General features: G+C 39.8%; 1 protein-coding gene across 3 annotated transcripts in view; it reads right to left on the bottom strand.

Annotated features, from left to right (window-relative positions):
* The window catches only part of LOC145990989 (band 7 protein AGAP004871-like), an 86501-nt gene extending 72580 nt beyond the window's left edge, over positions 1–13921 (bottom strand). For all 3 annotated transcript variants that reach the window (XM_083126622.1, XM_083126620.1, XM_083126624.1), the window contains exons 1-2: positions 13782–13921; positions 11098–11190 (exon numbers count right to left, since the gene is read on the bottom strand). In XM_083126622.1, the coding sequence (XP_082982748.1) occupies positions 11098–11161 (64 nt within the window). In that variant the 5' untranslated portion in view covers positions 11162–11190; positions 13782–13921. The remainder of the gene's footprint in view (positions 1–11097; positions 11191–13781) is intronic.
* Positions 13922–18373: the final 4452 nt, after the last annotated feature.

Below are 18373 nucleotides of genomic sequence, written 5' to 3'. Positions count from 1 at the left end.
ATCATTATTATTATAATTATTTATTGAACTCCATCTCCTTTGAAACATCAAGTGTTCCCACGCCGCTCCGCCAAGAGAGATGGTGGAGAAGTCTGCGATCTGTGATATCAACCCGCGTAGACCAGTCTGCAATGGGGGCTGGAACACAATGGTAGTTTCACTCGCTATGACGCTGTTGCAGCAGTCATGTAGAGGACGCTGATTGGGTGTTTTGGCTTGAGCACCATGTGAGGGGAGGTTGTATCATTTAGGAAGGCTGTGATATGTGTGCGAGCAAATGTAGTGTTGCAAACACATTCCATTGGAGATTGTGTGCCGCAGTCGATGCAACCTATACATCATCGCAAATTGCGTTTTTGTGCATTTTGTGAGGTTCATTATGTTGTCCCAAAAGTCACATTCCGTGTGTTTCAATCAAGAATGAGATTCACCAAATGGACAGGCCAGCAGGCTGGTTTGTTCGGTGAGAATAGTCTTCTGCTTGCAGACAACGTGCGTGCTTATTGGTTTCAAATTGCACTAGTTCGGAAAATGTATTATAATTTTAACAGAGAGTGATATTAAGCAACATGCACAAGATGAGTGTGCCTTAACTGTTCTTACAATGTGATCAAACTGAGTAACGGTATAAGCAGTAGCGTTTATTTCTGCCGGAAGGACATGCCTTCTGCTGGATGCCATGTGGAAACTTTCCCTAAACAAAACACTGCGCCTGTGCTTTTACCTAGAGTGTCCCATAAGTTTGTAAAATAACTGGTTTCACCAGGTTCACGAGCCCAGTTATCTTCGTTGAATTTGTTCGTTTCGTTAAGACTTTTGGAACGCACCCAACATAAGTTGTTCATGTTCAAAAGATTATGCAGTACAAATAATGAAGAAAAATGGCAATAAGATGGCACATACATGATTTGGACTATAAATTTAAACCCAAGAATGGGTTTGTCAGCTCACATCATCAAGGAGAAGCATATGATTAAAAAGAGTGGTGGGAACAGGGGCGGCCTCTCATAAGGACGATACGGACGCCACACTGCAGTGTGTAATCACAAGTGAAACATTACATTAACATTTATATATTAGCTTTTACATTGTCTGAATTGCAAATATTCCATTGCTTATAGATCGTTGATTAGTAGGTTCTGTATTCATTCTTCCACGACAATTGCGAAGTTTGCACGCCACCGTGCAGGGGAATACGAAACTTGGAGAGAAATCTGGTGGGGCACCATCCTCCCACTTTACGAGACGTAGAGCATTCTCAGGCGCGTCGCGAGGGGTAAGAGGGGAGGGAACTGGCTGAATAACACACGTTGGACTAGTGTCTTGGAGGATGGTGGGTTTGTCGTCCAAAACCCACCACCTAGGCGAAACTGCCCCTCTCTCCAGAGAACGGTAAACAATGAAGAGTTTCCAGAAGCAATGAAGTTAACATAAGAAAGAAAATTACCAACCATTGAAAAAAATCAGTCTGTATTCCATAATCTTATTCACTTATGACATAAGAGTAGAGCAATAAATAACGCAATTTCCAATGAGGAAAGAAAATATCGGTAACTGAAAATGTACAGACTCTTGCTTGATTTTTGTTATTTACAGTCGCTTTTTGCTACTTTTCGGTAATCATGACGATGAGGATGAGTGATGATATAATGAAATTGATGGAGGGGAATTCACAAAGAACACACATACACATGCCGGGATTCGAACCCATGAGCCCTAGCTTTGTAATGCGGTATGCTAGCCACGGAAGTCGGCTAAAGATTCTTGTTACACGCAAAATTAACGTATATATGCGTTGTATTTTTTCTGAGTTTAGTGAAAAGTACATTTGGATTACAATGATGTGGAGTACATCATGTAGATTTAATTACATGTTTTGATTAGCACGTTTGAAAAAATTCCTGTGACAAAGTTGCCCAATTTCTTTTCAAGGCAAATGTTAAATAAATTAGAAACTCGTCATCTAAACTCACCAAGAGCCGCTACAGGAACCTGTGAACTACACATTTCTTAGAATTAGGCAAAATTGTCTCGCAACCCCGAAGCAATAAAACGACCGGATGGGAAGACGATAGTATTGACTTCTTGTTTCTTCGTTTTCCATGGAAAAGTGAAGCTTTTTCGGTAGTTGTGTGCTGTAGTTGTGCATTTGTCGTGATGAACAGTGTGGAGAAATTGTTGGTGCGAAGTTTTTCTACCAGAAGTCTGGATGAAAAAACAAACATAAAAAACCTAGGTCGAATTTAAATCTAGAACAAGTGTCAAAGAAGGGAGGTCGTGAGTTCACTCGCAAATTTTGCGTTGAAAGACAGAAGGATGAATTTCAGTTACAAGCATGTCTGAAGATTTCTGGTAAGTTTGAAGTTTTTACTTTAGAGCTTCTAATAACGCAGATATCACCTTTCCAGTGAGATATTTATTTTGGTGCCCTATTTCACATATCAATTAGTAAAGTTGGACAGGAAACTTTTTCTGTGTAACATTTTTACTAGAAATTTTCATGATCGATGCACGTAAATATTCATCTTTGCGCTTCTCAAGTTGTGTAAAAATTAATATCCCTACTTCTGAATTTTCCGCTCTGTTAAACGACTAAATATGTTCGAATTCTATTTCTTCTTCCATCTTCTTCGCATTACTGTTAAATAATTATTAATTTATTATAATATGTGCAAACGTGTAAAACATGATATTCGGTAAACACGAACGCATCAATTTCTTATCATGTTGGCTGTTATACAAAATTCACCATTTAAACTCACATTACTAGTAGAGCAAATTGGTGTCGGCCCCCGTGGCGGAGTGGTTAGCACATCGCGCTATGATGCCAGTTGTCCCGGGTTCGAATCCCGGCCTAGGTATGGATGTTTGTGAGTGCTCATTCATCAATTTCATCATATCACTCATCCCCATCTTCGCAAATTAGCCAAAAGTGGCACAAAAGGAGAAGTAAAATAAAGCAAATCAATAGAGCAAATTTGTGAGCTATCGCCCCTCCACTTTGGTTCACCTTGAGCCGCCACTGGGCGGGAGTCATAGATTTGAATGTCTGGGAAGCTTCGTTCACTGCAGAAGACTGGAAGAAATTAAATAATGAGAATTGCAACGTAGACCCAGAGGCAACTGGTCGTCTGACTTTATGGGTGTGCACTTCCTCCTATCCAGATGAAGTGCTTTATCACCCTCTCAAATACTAGCATCCATAAAGATGCTAAATGTATTGGCAACCCAAATTATGACCATCTTTTACTGAAAATGAGGCTATGGGAGAGTTTTATTTCATGAAAAATATTTAAAAAAATAATTTATACAAATTGAAATACCACGGTGAATTTTCCGTCGATCACGAAAAGAGCGATATTATTGGGTACAGATAATTCAACATTCAATAGCCTGCTTTCGCTATGTAGTTTTCCCCTTTATCATGCTCACTTTGCAATGAAACAGGAACGAGCTTTTGATAGCGTAACAATTTTGCCACACAATGGATACAGCTGACTGATCCACGTTTCCCCTGCGCGGGTGGATAATTCAACTACAGCGCTACAACGACAGTTTATTTTAGCCAAGCTGAACTAATAAGCAAGGCAATGCAAGACATTGTTTAAAGCACGGCTCTGCTTTGTTGTCCTCCCCTGCCATGCTTGGAACAGGGTGGGCGAAGATACCATAGAAATGTCCCTTTTCCAAAAAAGAATCCCTCAATGTACGATGTGTGGGATGCTTCTACTCTGCCATACGATCTTGAATGGAATGGGGTTGCAACACTGCACTGAGAACACAGCACAAGCAATGCACGTAAAGCCTATAATACTGCAAGCTACAGGCGTCAATCCCTTCTCTCTCCTTGCATGCTGAAAACAGCAGCAAATGAGTACAATGAGAAGGATGCAAAACACGAACGCACCTCAGTCTGCACGTGCTCGTAAAATGAGGCAGATATAGTCGCCGATGGAGCGATGTTTTGAAGGAGATAGTGTTCAGTGAATAAGTATAATAAAAAATAATTACATTGCATATTTATTTGGGCGTGTACATGCGAATGTGTGAATGGGCAGAAGCTGCTACTGCGTAGACCCACTATGGAGTTTTCTATTTCACAAGTGGGCAAGGTACCATCTTTAAAATTTAATGTAATGGAAGACATCTCTGTAAAAGAGATGATTTGAATTGCCTGATGATATTTGGGATCTATAATTTAAAAAATGTGATAAAAATCTTCATCTAAAATAATAATAAAAACAGACTGATTGTTTCACAGTTAAGTTGCTATGATACAACAATGTAACATTGATAAAATCCACTGTATAACTGATTCTTGTTTGTTAAAAGAATTTTAACCATTTTTATCACTGTATCTTTATTCACAGTAGGAATAAATGTCTGATGAAGGGAGCGTGTGTTCTCTTGAAAAGTCACAACAAAAACTGTGTTTTTATGCTTGTAACAACCGTAGACAACTAGAGAAATAATTCTACAATGCATACATACACGAAAAATCATTCCCTCGTACCTTGAAAAATCTCAAGAAATTATGGGGATCAGCCTGTTTGCAGCTCTGATTGTATATTTTATGTAAGGGCAAGTATCATGCACTAAATAAGAATAGGTCATTCAGTCACATTTTGATGTTGTAGTTGTACACAGGAGGCTCCCATTCAGCAAATGGTTAGCGCTTTCATCTTTGGTATGAGAAGTCCTGGATTCAATACCCTGATGGGAGCCTTCCAAATTTTGGTGTTTACTCAGCATCATGATGTAGCAGGTGCTAGTCTCACAATATAGTTTAGTTGTCAATAGGAGAGTAAGAAATTCATATATTATGTCCATCACATCAAAAACAAAATATTATCAGTAATACATGAGCTCCAGTGCCTCAGTTGGTAGAGCATCTGGCTACTATGCGAAAGACCTGGGTTCGAATTCCGGGACAGGTGATCTCGACCAGGATTTTTTCCAGACATTTCCCTGTGCAGCTCTGAGGCCCACCCAGTCTCTTCAATGGGTACCGAGAGGGTTAAGGTGGTCGCCTGGCTGTGCATGATGCCGATCATATCACACCAACTATGGCCGAGATCAAGAATGTGTGCGTTTCTATACTTCCACATCACCCTATATGCCTTCATGCCATGTGTGCACATGCACAGGGGCACCTTTACCTTTTACCTGTTAGTAATACATAGACAAAGGTTTGCAAAGGTTTGGAATGCTCTTCCCGATTATGTTTCTTTTGCTACAACACCCCAAAACTTCAAAGAACAAGTCGTATTATTTTTATTGCAAAGACAACAATTGAGCATTAGCTCGTACGGCTAAGCAACAGGAATCAAGTAAAGTAAAACCATGTATTTTGCAAACACTTATCTGACACAACGAATATTTCAACCTGTGTGCATGCTATTTTAGTATCAATCTGGAAATTGCATATGTACACGTGTGTAAGTGTGTGTGTGTGTGTGTGTGTGTGTTAATGTATCTGTCATTGTATTCTCTTATAATTTTATTATTTTTCATTTATGTCGTATTCATTCATGTTATGTTATTTGATTTCAGTATTATTCAGTATTATAAATGTATTATTCACCAGAGTTAGGTGGTAGAGCAGCCCAAGGCTGAATCTCGCTCTGTAGTAAATAAAAAGACTTTTCAATTCAATTCAATTCAATTCAAAACCGCAGGCTCTATCAGGACCCCGTTCAATCAAGCCACCTGATTTTTTTTCTGCCAATGTTTTACTAATGTAGAATTGTCTCAGCCACAGCAATGGGATCGGTCGGCTTTGAAACACTGATGACGTCAATGGGACCTAGTTTTTCCCCTGGTTGAGCCTGTATTTTTCTCCTGTGCAGGTCCGTAGCCAGGCAGGGGCCAGGGGAGGGCTCAGCCCCCCCCCCCCCCTTGGCACTGCAGTCAGCCCCCATTACATTAGGTAAAACTAGTTTATATAATTTGTTTGCAGTGAAGAGTAAAAATGTAGACATCAAATATTACTTTCCTAACAATCTGAAGTAAAATTCAAAGAACATGAACAACAGCTATTACATTTGTTTCATCTTATTGATAAGAAGTCTAAGTAGCATCAAAGTTCAACAGCTCCCAAGTTTTGGGAACGAAGGGGAGTTTTATTGCTTCAGCTGAGGGTGGAATGTAATGTAGGCATAATATTGTGCATCTTTTCTTGTGTGATATAAATATTTGTATCATCAAAAGTAGTACGGAGATGAGTAGTTGAGTGGTGGAATGATTTCAGTATCAGTCAATTAACACTTCAAGGGATGTTTTAGATATAGAAAAAATGTAATATTCGTATGATATTTCTAAATTTTATGTAAATGACCCCCCACAAAATTTACTTTCATTTTATACTGTTAAACTTTGGAAAAATGGACTTTGTTTACAAAGCCCCCCTTGATAACCCGTGAGCCTCCCCTGGAGATCAATTCTAGCTATGGGCCTGCTCCTGTGTGTACCAAATCATAATGTACTATCAGTAATATATGAAATATATAAAAAAAATATATACATCAGAAAAACAGTTGTGGCTCATGACTAAAATATATCATGTTAATGTAGAGAGCATCATATTATTTAGTTAATTTCTCATTTACACTCGCACCAAACTTTCTGAAACCTCAGAAAATATGGCAACTACAAGCTTCCCCGTGATTTAGACCAGCAACACTAGCGCCACTACTACCATGCTAGGGTTTCAACTACAGTGGTGGATCTATATCTATATCTGTTGTTTCTCTGAGCAAAGCTCAACAAAAGAAGGAGTTTATTCCTCACCAACAACCCCATCCCCTTTCCAAGCCAATATCAATCACAAATTTCAGTCATGATCACAGAAGAAAATTACCTGGCGGTGCCAGGAGGGTGCAAAGGTGTGCTTGGGCACCCCTTAATTTTCATCCACACACCCTTTTCAAAACAAATTCTCAACCGAAAATACCGTTAACTCTTCACAGAGGAAAAGTTTGGAGAATAATCAAAAATAGCATCTGGCAACCAAACACTTGTTTAAACTAGCAACAAATAAATGACATTCACCAGCATTAATGCTCTGTAGTAATCATGCACATCTACTTATAGTTACCAAAGAATTTATTCAAAATTACCAACTTTAGTTAATTCAACCAAATATTTTTTTTGTGTTGCAGTGTTATGACTTACGAAAATCATGACGTCATGAGTAGGGACATTGAATTTTTGCGATGCGCAAAATTGCGAAATGTGAAAAAAATATGAAATTTTGAACATTCTGCACGTAACTACACCTCCAATGATGAAATATGCATGAGTTTTATTCGCGAAGTAATGCGAAATGTGTGCTTTTCCACGAAATGAATGCTTTTCCGTGAAATAACCGTGAGATATCATCAAATTAAGTAGAAAACACGCAAAAACTGGCAATCTAGGTTGTGCGTGCAAACTGTCGATTTGTAATGAAACGTGTGCCTAAAGTTTCCTACCACTTGCAGCTGAAGAACATTTTATCTTCGATCACATCAGGAAGACTCTGCAAATTGGGATTTCCCATGTACATAATCCCAGTTCGAAAACTTCGTTCCCTGTCAAGCTGCATTCCTTTCTTTTCCCGAATGTCTACTCAACTTCCAGTTTCATTGAACTTGCTAGCTGTAGCAGCGAGAAGATTAGTCTGTTCCCGCACATCAAGGGAAACAATGGTGTCATTTGTGTTCAGTCATGAATTAATTTTGTTTATTGTCATGTGATTTTCAACATGTGTTTGTGTATGTGCAGTAGTGATTATTTTATTTGTTGGACAAGCAAGGAATCCTTTAAATACATACAGTGAATAAATCACTTGAGATATGCAATTTAGAAATGAAGTGATTTTGTGTTGATGTTTTCTTTTTGGTTGGACAGCTAAGTACTTGTGTATGTGTACAGTACATAAAAATGAAGTAGTTTATCAATTTATAGCTCTTTTGTATGTTGTTTCCTCTCATAATGAAAAAGTGTGTGCCAATTTTTTTTTCCACCACTGGTATATACCGCTGATCTAACATTTTATTTACCGCTCTCCTCAGTTTTTATTTACCATAAATTTGTCTCCCTAGTCATGAGCGTATAATATTTAAGTATTGAGGAGAGACCATCATTATTGTATACTACAGGCAAGCTATTAATACTAATCAGAAAGGAAAGCCAGGTGTACTTCTTTGTACAGTCATGGACACTTCTGGGTTGTAACAATAACATTGACTCCCAATGGAATCGTTACAAGCCAGAAGTGTCCGTGACTGTACATGCGGTCAAAGCAAGAAAGCAAAAATATAATCAAGTCATTGGCATATTTTCAAACATATTAAAAGTTGATGGTATTCGATGAAGTGGCTAAAGCATGCATGTATAAATTTCATGTTTTCTTTATTTTGAACATCATGTGCCTAAAATTTCATTCTGCACGCCCTCAGCACCCCTAGATGATTTATCCTGGCACCGCAGCTGCCTTTACTGATATTCCTGTCTATTATCCACCCATTCTATTGCAGCAATTCATGGCAGCATAAAGGTTTCCAGATATTTCAAAAAAATATATATTACACAATTATTTCTCAAAATCAGCATATTATGAAACTGATGTTAAACCAGGCAACATTGAAGTGTTTCAAAGGCAACAGATCCCATTGCGGTAGAACTTGCAGACGATTCCACACAGGTAGAACACCGGCAACAAAAAATCAGGCAAAGCCAGACCGGCTTGGTGGCTCAGTGGTAGAGAAAAAGGTACGGTATGACAGAGACCCGGGTTTGAGTCCTGGTCGAGCCTGCGATGTTTCGCTGAAATTTCTATGTACAAAACTGATGTTTACCACAAATTCATTCAAAACCATAATTAGATTTATATATTTTGAAATTTAAAAATGAAATAAAATGATGAATTGTCTTAATTAGTTACATATTGAAAGAAACATTCCCCCTCCCCCCCCGGCATTTTGAGTTCAATTAACAAAATCCATAGCAGTGTTATTAACCATTTAGAATGACTAACAAACAGAATTAACTCATTATCCAAGGAGACATATACATTTGCACATGTATATGTATGTGAATACATAAAATAAAGTGCTGCCCTGTGCTTTGCACCACACCATGAAGGCAAATAGGGGATGTTGACTTAGGGCTTTACACTTTCTTGATCATAGCTGAAGGTGGGGATGATGTGATCAGCACCATGCTCCTGGCTGCCTTTACCACACAGTTTCCTCCAGGTACACACTTTATATGACGCTGGTTGGCGCTGGACCCGCTTGAACAGGTGGAAAAAAAATCCCAGTTCTCCCCCGCCGGGGATCAAACCCAGGTCTCTCGCATGGTAGTCAGCTGCACAAATGACTGAGCTACCACGGCTCACATATGTGAATACATAGTCATAGATTTAAGTCACCGTCAGAATTCTCTGCAATGTATCTAGGAGGTGATTATGGAATATGGACTTTGTTAAGTTACCAGTGTTATGACATGGTATACTTCCCAAACACATAGGAAGCTAGAAGATCAGATCATACACAACAGTTTTCTAGAAAGAGAGCCAGGTTGACTCAACAATTTTAAACATAGAAATTCAGGATAGAAAGCCATCTCACAGACTTCTCTCAAGGTAAGAGGCCATGTTAACTTTCGCAAATTTTAATGGAACATTTGGGAACCCTCCTCCTACATCCCTGCTGAAAAGTAGAAAAAATTGTTATGATCACTGTTATTTATGAATATTTTCTGTTGTTGTTAGCTAGTGAAGTAAAGTGTGGTTTTATGTGATACTATTGGGATCAAATATCTGTTATTCCTGGTTTCCTCAACCTAAAACAAATTTTATGTTACACAAAACATTGATATGTATGAATAAAAAAATTGCACCTTTTTTTTCCTATTATGGTGAAATAATTTTACTTTTTATTATTAGGTTATTAGTGCTAGGTTTGGTGGCATTTGCAATTGGAGTTTTTCCTTTTCTAGATATACAGGTTTTTTACTCACATGTGACATAATTTGGGATTAAATATCTGTTATTTATGTTTGCCACTCCCTGAAGCAAATCTTAGGTTACACAAGTAATCAAAATATATGTAAAAAAAATTGTACCCGTCACTGGGAATAAAAACTTTTTACATTTAAATAGACCTATAATTGACTATAACAGAAGTCAACTGCTTCAATCTTAACTCAGAAAGAAACTAAATAGGTCCAACTTCCTTTTGTTTAATTGTGATTTCACTATGCTTGGCATGCATTTTTTACATAGTTCGATTTCGATTTATGCCTGTCAACACATACTGAGGAGTTTTAGCTATTACTTAATACATGTTACCTTCAGAATGTTTTTTCACTTCCATATACTCCTATTTAATTCCTTACTTGCCACCAGACATTCATTTACGGTCGTCTTAGTTACTGGTATGACTCATCACACGTAAGTCAAACACCACCTTCTCTGTCAAGCGGCGTATTTCATCTTCCGATGCAAGCGCAGAATGCTTTCGTAATTAGGTTAAGCTTGTTAGGTTTAAATATCTTAGCATACATACATTACATTTAGCTAACAATAAAAACATTTAACCTGACATCAGAAGACAAAATACGGGGCTTGTCAGAGAAGATGTTTGACTTACGTACGATAAGTGAGACCCCCCAAGGAACAATTTAATAATGGTAACAGTCTGTGGAATGCCTCATTGGTGCTGTTTGCGCAAGGTAACCTCTTGTATCTTCTTTTTAACTATAAATGGGACTTTTTCGAACTGCAAATTGTGCTAATTATTTACAGGAAACTTCTAATTGACTTCCACAATAATTCCTACTAGTTTACCATACTTCGTCTTTCTTCTATGAATGGAGAATATCTTGGATGATTGTGTGAGGTATTTTTTTTCGACCATAAATACTGTTTCCGGAAACCCAAACAGTATTACTTACCTTCAGGAAGATTCAAATTTAGTGTGACGAACATTGCCACAATTCTGCGATAATTAGTCTTAACCTAGGAGATTTTAAGAAAAAATCATTAAACAATCAAAACAGTTACCAACTAGATATAAATACAGTAACTTAAGAACCATTATTTTAACTTACCACTTCCAATGGGCACAGATTCATAGCCTGTATTCCGTAATTCCTGTCCTTCTTTATCTGCCATCTTTTCTTGTCACTATCACATGAAAAAATCTAGAAAAAGAAAGATAAAAAATCATGGTATAATGCTGTTCAAAGAAGTCCTTTTCATTTTTCAGGTTACGTGCAACTTACTCACTTGATAAACAATAATTAAAATAAAATACTTATTATTCTTACTTACGTTCAGTGAGTATGCGTTGAGTAATTGACGTTGCAGGGACCACTGTCCCCTTCTTCAGGTCGGTTTATCGACTTCACGGTTGCCCACGAAGCTTCGTCAATAGCAATGGCAAGGATTAGGTTTACATGAATAGGATAAAATATTGGGATTCCATTACAACTGACCTGAACCTTTCTTTTTAAAAAAAAAACCTATGTAAAATTTCCCCCTGTTAAAATCTATTAAAACCTCACTGTTACACTTATTAAAAAAGAATCACTCCGGCCTTTTGCTGATCACATGTTAACATGTAGAACACTCACTGAATGTAAGTAAGAATAATAAGTATTTTATTTTATTTAAAGAAGCCCTTGTGGAACTGAATGACAAAGTGGATTTTCGTATATAAAAAAAACAAAAACAAAAAAAACGGTGACACTATTTTCACCAGGTGGTGAGGCTAGCTTTTGAGCTATTTTCACCAGATTTTAAAATGCATGTGCATGATTTGCAACCTACGCTGGCCCGCTATACGGATGTGTGTATTCTTTAGATGTTGATGTGTATGACGTTTACATTGGTGCGCATTTATTTTCGTGCAGGAGACAAGTACTTCTTTTCTGCAAATCATGGAGTTGAAAGAACACCGCAATTATTCTGATGTGAACTGGTGCTGCTAATATGTCACATGACATAAGTACGAAGGGGTATTACCTTCCGAAATGCTTTTGTTGTTAGGTTAGGCAGGTCAGGTTTAGGGTTTTTAGCATTAAAATTACTTCGGTAAATACTTTCCAACACCTGATCATGTAATTTCTGGTCTTCAGCACTTTCTGCTATTCTCACTACCTTGTCACACACATTTTTAATTTAAAATAACTTCTTAGCAGCAAGTTCAGCAACAATGCCAATGAATATAATACAATAAGATAAAGGACAGTGTTATGTTATAATTTGGGTAATTATTTTGCTAGTGAAAATAGCCCTACATGCTGTTCTCAGCACCTGGTGAAAATAGCCCTACATCCAATTCTCACCATCTGGTGAAAATAGCTCTGTATGCTATTCTCACCATCTGGTGAAAATAGTTGCAGCCAAAAATATCAAAATAATCTACATAGACTTCATTTGATTGATATGTTCACGAACAAGAACCGGTAAAACTTCGATACGGTCCCAACAGATTTCTTCATTTTTACACAAGAAACTACTTACGGAAATGAGTTTCTGTAGCATTTATAAGTTCGTGGAGGTATTTTCTTTCATTGTGGAATCTATTTCACCGGGAAATCTGTATTTTTGAACAGAAATATCTCTCCGACGCACAATTGTCATTCCTTGCACTACGTGAACCAAACGTTCTGAATGTTTCATGATGTAACTCCCTGTCAGTGTTCCAACCACGCCATTTTTTGCAAGAAGATGACAATTTTAACTATGTTTGCCTAACGTAACCGAACCTAACATAACCTTGCCGTGCATGGTTTGTGGGGCTCTCCGTGCATGCTTCGTGAGGCTATTCATGAATTGGAGCTATTCGTGAATGGTTCGTGGGGCTATTCATGAATTGGGGCTATCCGTCAATGGTTCGTGGGGATTTTTTGGTTGACAAGGTTGGAAACACTGCATACCCAATGATGATGTACCACGCTAGTCAAGCTGCCTCGCCATATTGTGTCTTACGGAAGTGAAATACGGAACAACAATAATTACTCCTCACGTCACAAATTCAAATTATTTTCGTGAAAAAAGCAAAATACCACCTTCAAGAATCTTTCGTAATGCAGAATAGGTAAGTACGAATGTTAAAAATAACGTAAGAAACGAGTGAGAGGTGTTGGGACTGTGTCGAAGTTTTACCCAAAAACCTCTACAAATATTTTTATTTTATTAGGTATGAATGAAGAATATAGAGAATGTCTCTAATTTCGTTAATATTTGGTATACTAACTAAATTTAGCCTTCTATTCAAGAAACTGTTGTTAAAATGCCGCGGACGCGTGTAAAAATTCACGGGTAGCCGCACGAACTATGCACGGGTAGCCCCACAAACCAATGACGGATAACCCCACGAATCATTTTCGGCAAGGTTAGGTTAGGCAAGCATAGTTAAAATTTTGTTCGTAAAACAATTTAAAAAAAAATCAACTTACATAAACTTTTTTTCACGATATCTAGACGTGTCCGCGGCATTTTAACAACAGATTCGTGATTAGAAGGCCAAATTTAGTTAGTATACCAAATATTAATGAAATTAGAGACATTCTCTATATTCTACATTCGCTCCTTTTATTATTACAAATGAACAAAATAACTTATTTATGCACAAAAACGGGGGTGAGGGGTAATTGAGCAAAATTTCGATTTAAAAATGAAGAAATTGAATTACGTTTTTTTGTTTTTAAAGCTTCTCGAGCAAATCAACATAATAAGTACATATACTTTTAGTGAGCATGCAAAATATTTATATGGAATAACATACTCTAATTTGCAATACGAAACCGCACCAGAGCAATACACAGATTGGAAATCCCTGATGCACTACAAGGTAACGCCTGTTACGTAGACGACGCAAGTAAATAAACAAACGTACGTCAAGCGACAAGGAAAAACGAAGTTTAACACAGAGTGTATCCAGACGTCTATGATCAAGACACCCAACGCTGAGGCAAAGCGTGCTGGAAAGATCAGCGCCACTTGTATTTTGCGAGGTAGCAGTTGCTACTTCATGGTTTTTTAAGCACTACCCCAACCTATTTATCTGCAAGATTGTAGATGGACGGGCGCATCATACCATCGCATAGTATTAAACACGGTAGTTACCTAACATTCTTTGTAGTTAATAACATTCTCTTTGTTAACTCTCGTAGTCATCCAGCCAAATTTGTGGTGCAGCATGAAAATAAAATCTTGCAGCTCATTCTCAACTGTTATCAGCTGTAGCTCAGTGCTACTCAATTCTGCAACCATGCAATGTAGAAACCTCACAGTGTTCCAACGTTGAGCGTTACCGGAAGCGCCCATCGATATTTTTACTATCGATTGACTGTACAAATCTTGTCGTTGTCACTGCCAACGAGTATTGGTCGTTTCACTGTCGTTGCGGTATCGATATTCAACAACGAGATGGAAGAGTGCGCAGACCCTATGATTAGGAGGCGATGGGGGCAAAAGAACAGATGAAAGTTCAGTCGAGGAAAGGAAAACCTCATCTACATCACTTATTTATTGTATTGGTGGATACTATTGAAATATACAGGGTGATTATAAAGTCACTATACATTTCTGCATAAACAGGATTTATTGCACAAAATACAACATGTACTGAAACCAGGGTTGGCAAAATTTGTGTTTTTTTTAAAAAAAGAACAAAACAAACTGTTTTTTTTGTTTAAAACATGTTTTTTTGTTTTAAACATAGTTTTAAACATGAGTTAAAAAAAACATGTTTTAAACATGTTTTAAACAAAACAAATTCAACCTTTTCCCAGTAAATTATACTTAAAATCGTTAAAGAGAAAAAATACTCATTTTTATGAGTTCAATGGCGACAAGGACAGTAGTAGTCCAATCAGCCCGGTTGAACGCCCTCTATTGGGGCTCGAAGAGCCCCCTGGTCTGGCAGTGTTGCCAGCTCCTCACTCGAAAAAATCACCAAGGTTTTTTGTTTTTGGGTCTAACCTAACCTAAAGCAAGGAGCTGGCAACCTTGCTTGAGGTATTTTCTCGCAGTGTTGCCACCTCCTCACTCGAAAAAATCACCAGGTTTTGTTTTTGGGTCTAAGCTAACCTAAAGCAAGGAGCTGGCAACCTTGCTTGAGGTTTGGTTTACAGTGCATAAAGCAAGGTTGCCAACCCACTGGTATTTTTGCCATAGCCTTTTACAAGAAAAAAAAAAGAGAAAGGGAAGAGTTAAACAACCGACAGCTTACCCACAGCCTTTTTTACTCTAACCTAACCTAAAGCAAGAAGTTGGCAACCTTGCTTGTGCAATCAACCCGGTTGATCGCTCTCAAGTGGAGATCAGCGTTGCCAACTCCTCACTCGGAAAAAAAAATCACCAAGGTTTTTTTTGGTCTAACCTAACTTAAAGCAAAGAGCTGGCAATTTTGATTGTGCAATCAACCTGGTTGACCGCCCTCAAGTGGAGATCAGCATTGCCAACTCCTCACTCGAAAAAAAAAAACACCAAGGTTTTTTTTGGTTTAACCCAGCCTAAAGCAAGGAGCTGGCAACTTTGCTTGAGGCTTGCCTTACAGCGCATAAAGCAATGTTGCCAACCTACACACACTAAACAAGGAGAGCCGACAACAAATATGTACTGCCGTAAAAGAGAGAGAGATGGGTGGATGGCAACGCAGTATGTGTGTGCGTGTGTGTGTATAATATGTAGCATTATTAACTAGAGTGTGTTGGCAATTTACTTACAACTAAAAAAAAAAAAATAGAGATGCCAACGTTGGTGTAAGATGAAGAGAGAGAGAGAGAGACCCATGGCTGGCAACAGTAACGAGCGAATGCGCCATATCGTAATTTTCCAACTCCGTATATCGTGACCTTTGTAAACCTCTCTCGGGGGAACGATGTGCCACGCACGCGCGCGCGCGTATGTATTGTAACGCAAACAAACAAACAAAATAATAATTGTTGTTTTTTAGGATGCCTGGCCCCTATAACCTCGCCAGGGTGCGTGGTGCCCAACCAAAAATGTAAAAGTTTTCTAATGGCTGCGGTTATAGATTACCGCACCTCTGTAGAGTTTCACGTGTTTTTTTTTTCTCAAACTATTAAAGCACATATTTGAGGAAAACAACGCCACCCATATATAAATAAACCCTCAAACTAACACTAATTAGAATTAGCCTACAAAATTTTTCTCGTAAGGCATTTTTTTTGTAAACACTCTACCACCAACAGATCACATATAAATAAACATACCCCCCAAAAAAATGCGCTCCATGAAAAGTTGTCCTGTGTGCAAAATAAGCATATCAAGCAAACGTTTTGCAAGACATCGTCGCACCTGCGTGCCAGGCAAGCGTGTAACCGCTAAAAAATCATGTCCCAGGTGCGGTATACATATTACTATTAATAATTTAAAGAGGCATATAACATCATGCAAAGTTGTCGTCGGAACACCTGTCCCCCAACCGTCGACCAGCTCGACCAAGAGGAAAGCGGAAGCCGACTCGCCACCATCCGCCAAACGCGTCAAGCCTGTGGCGAAAGCTAACCAGTCTGCTTTCCAGCGGTTGTTAGAAGATTTTGTCATCACTTCGGAGGGCTCATGCGACGTGCGTAGCTTTTTGGAGAACGTGCGAGCCAAAATTATTTCCATCCTCGGTGATGCGCTTGCAATGCACTCCACCAAATTCTACGCATCGTTACGTTGCCAGTACAAGAAGCCGTCTGATGAAATTTACAGCTTCTGCCACAACACCAAGGCGAAGACGCTGCATCTGGCGGATATCGACAACCTCGAGGTCATCTACAACCAGTTTACCGATGAGCTGGTGGCGAAACAGGAGGAACATCAAGCTAAAGGCTCGGGGGGTTCGCTGTGTGGCGAGCCTCACGAACTGTGCGTCAAACTTTGCAAGTTCATACCTCTCTCCGCCTCCAGCTACGTCCCCTTACCACCTACCATTGCGGCAAAAAGGGCCGTCCTGAACATTCAGAACAGTGACGCCAAGTGCTTCGTATGGTCGGTGCTTGCAGCATTACACCCTGTCCACTGGAAAAACCATCCACACCGGGTTAACCACTACCTACCCTACGAGCCAGAGCTGGAAGTTGCGATGGCTGGGATCGACTACCCGGTAGAGGTCCCGGATATTCGAAAGTTTGAGGCCCGTACACACAACCCTCGGTTGGCCATCAATGTTTACGGTCTCACTGACGAAAATGCGGTGTACCCCATCCGGGTGAGCGACGTAAACAACAATGATGCTCGAGAAATCCATCTCCTACTTATCAAGGACGAGACCCATCACCACTACACCCTTATTCGCTCCCTCTCTAGACTTGTTTCGAGCCAGCGGAGCAGTGATAGTCACCACGTCGAGGTGTGTCGCAGGTGCTTGTCAATGTTCGACGGACGGGATCAACACAATTACCAACATGTTCGAGGCTCCAACATCGCTGCAGAGAAGCTCGCCAGCCACAAGATCTACTGTAGTAACAACGAGCCTGGTGTGGCAGTCTTGCCCAAACCTGGCACCGTGGAGCGTTTCCACATGCACGGTGCTATGGTGGAGCATCCCGCTATCATCATCGCGGATTTCGAGGCCTTCCTCAAACCCCTGTCCACTTGCGATCCCGACCCTGAAGTTTCTTCCACCACCCCTTACCAACTCCACGAGGCTTCGAGTTATGCATACGTTGTGGTGCGACGTGACCAGCACATTGCCCCCGAGCCCTACGTGTATCGCGGTCCCGACGCAGCCAAACACTTCCTCGAGAGGATCGTTGTCGAGGCCAACGAGATAGGGAAGGTACTGTTGGCCCCCAAATCTATGCTCCCACTGTCCCCCGACGATCAACGTAGACACGACGAGGCCATCGCTTGCCCTGTCTGCGTCAAGGAGTACACCGCCAACAACCGTAAAGTCCAACACCATGATCACTTTAACGGTAGGTATGTTGGTCCTTGGTGCAACGGATGCAACCTCATGGCCCGGGACCCGCGATTTATCCCTGTATTTTTTCACAATGGCTCGGGATACGACTTCCACCACCTCGTCAAGCATCTTGGGTACGACGACATGCGAATCAACGTCCTGGCGCAGAACGAGGAGCGTTACATCAGTGTGAGCAAGTGGGTGCGAATTTCAGGATCGCACTCTACCGTCGAGCTTCGCTTCCTCGACTCCCTGAGGTTCCTTCCGGCCAGCCTCGATGCTCTCGCAGGGAAGCTTAGCGACGAGCAAATGCTTATTACCTCCGGAAATTTTCCGAACTTGGACGCCGGTCTCTTCAGGCGTAAGGGAGTCTATCCCTACGAATACATCACAGACCCTTCCAAGTTCGCGGAGACGACGCTACCTCCCCAGGCGAAGTTCTACAGTCAGCTGCG

This window comes from Lepisma saccharinum, chromosome 8 (genome assembly GCF_977018435.1).
Source record: "Lepisma saccharinum chromosome 8, izLepSacc3.1, whole genome shotgun sequence".
Lineage (NCBI taxonomy): Eukaryota > Metazoa > Arthropoda > Insecta > Zygentoma > Lepismatidae > Lepisma > Lepisma saccharinum.
The sequence above is the reverse complement of the archived record's forward strand: the minus strand, read 5'-3'. Positions and strand labels throughout refer to the sequence as shown.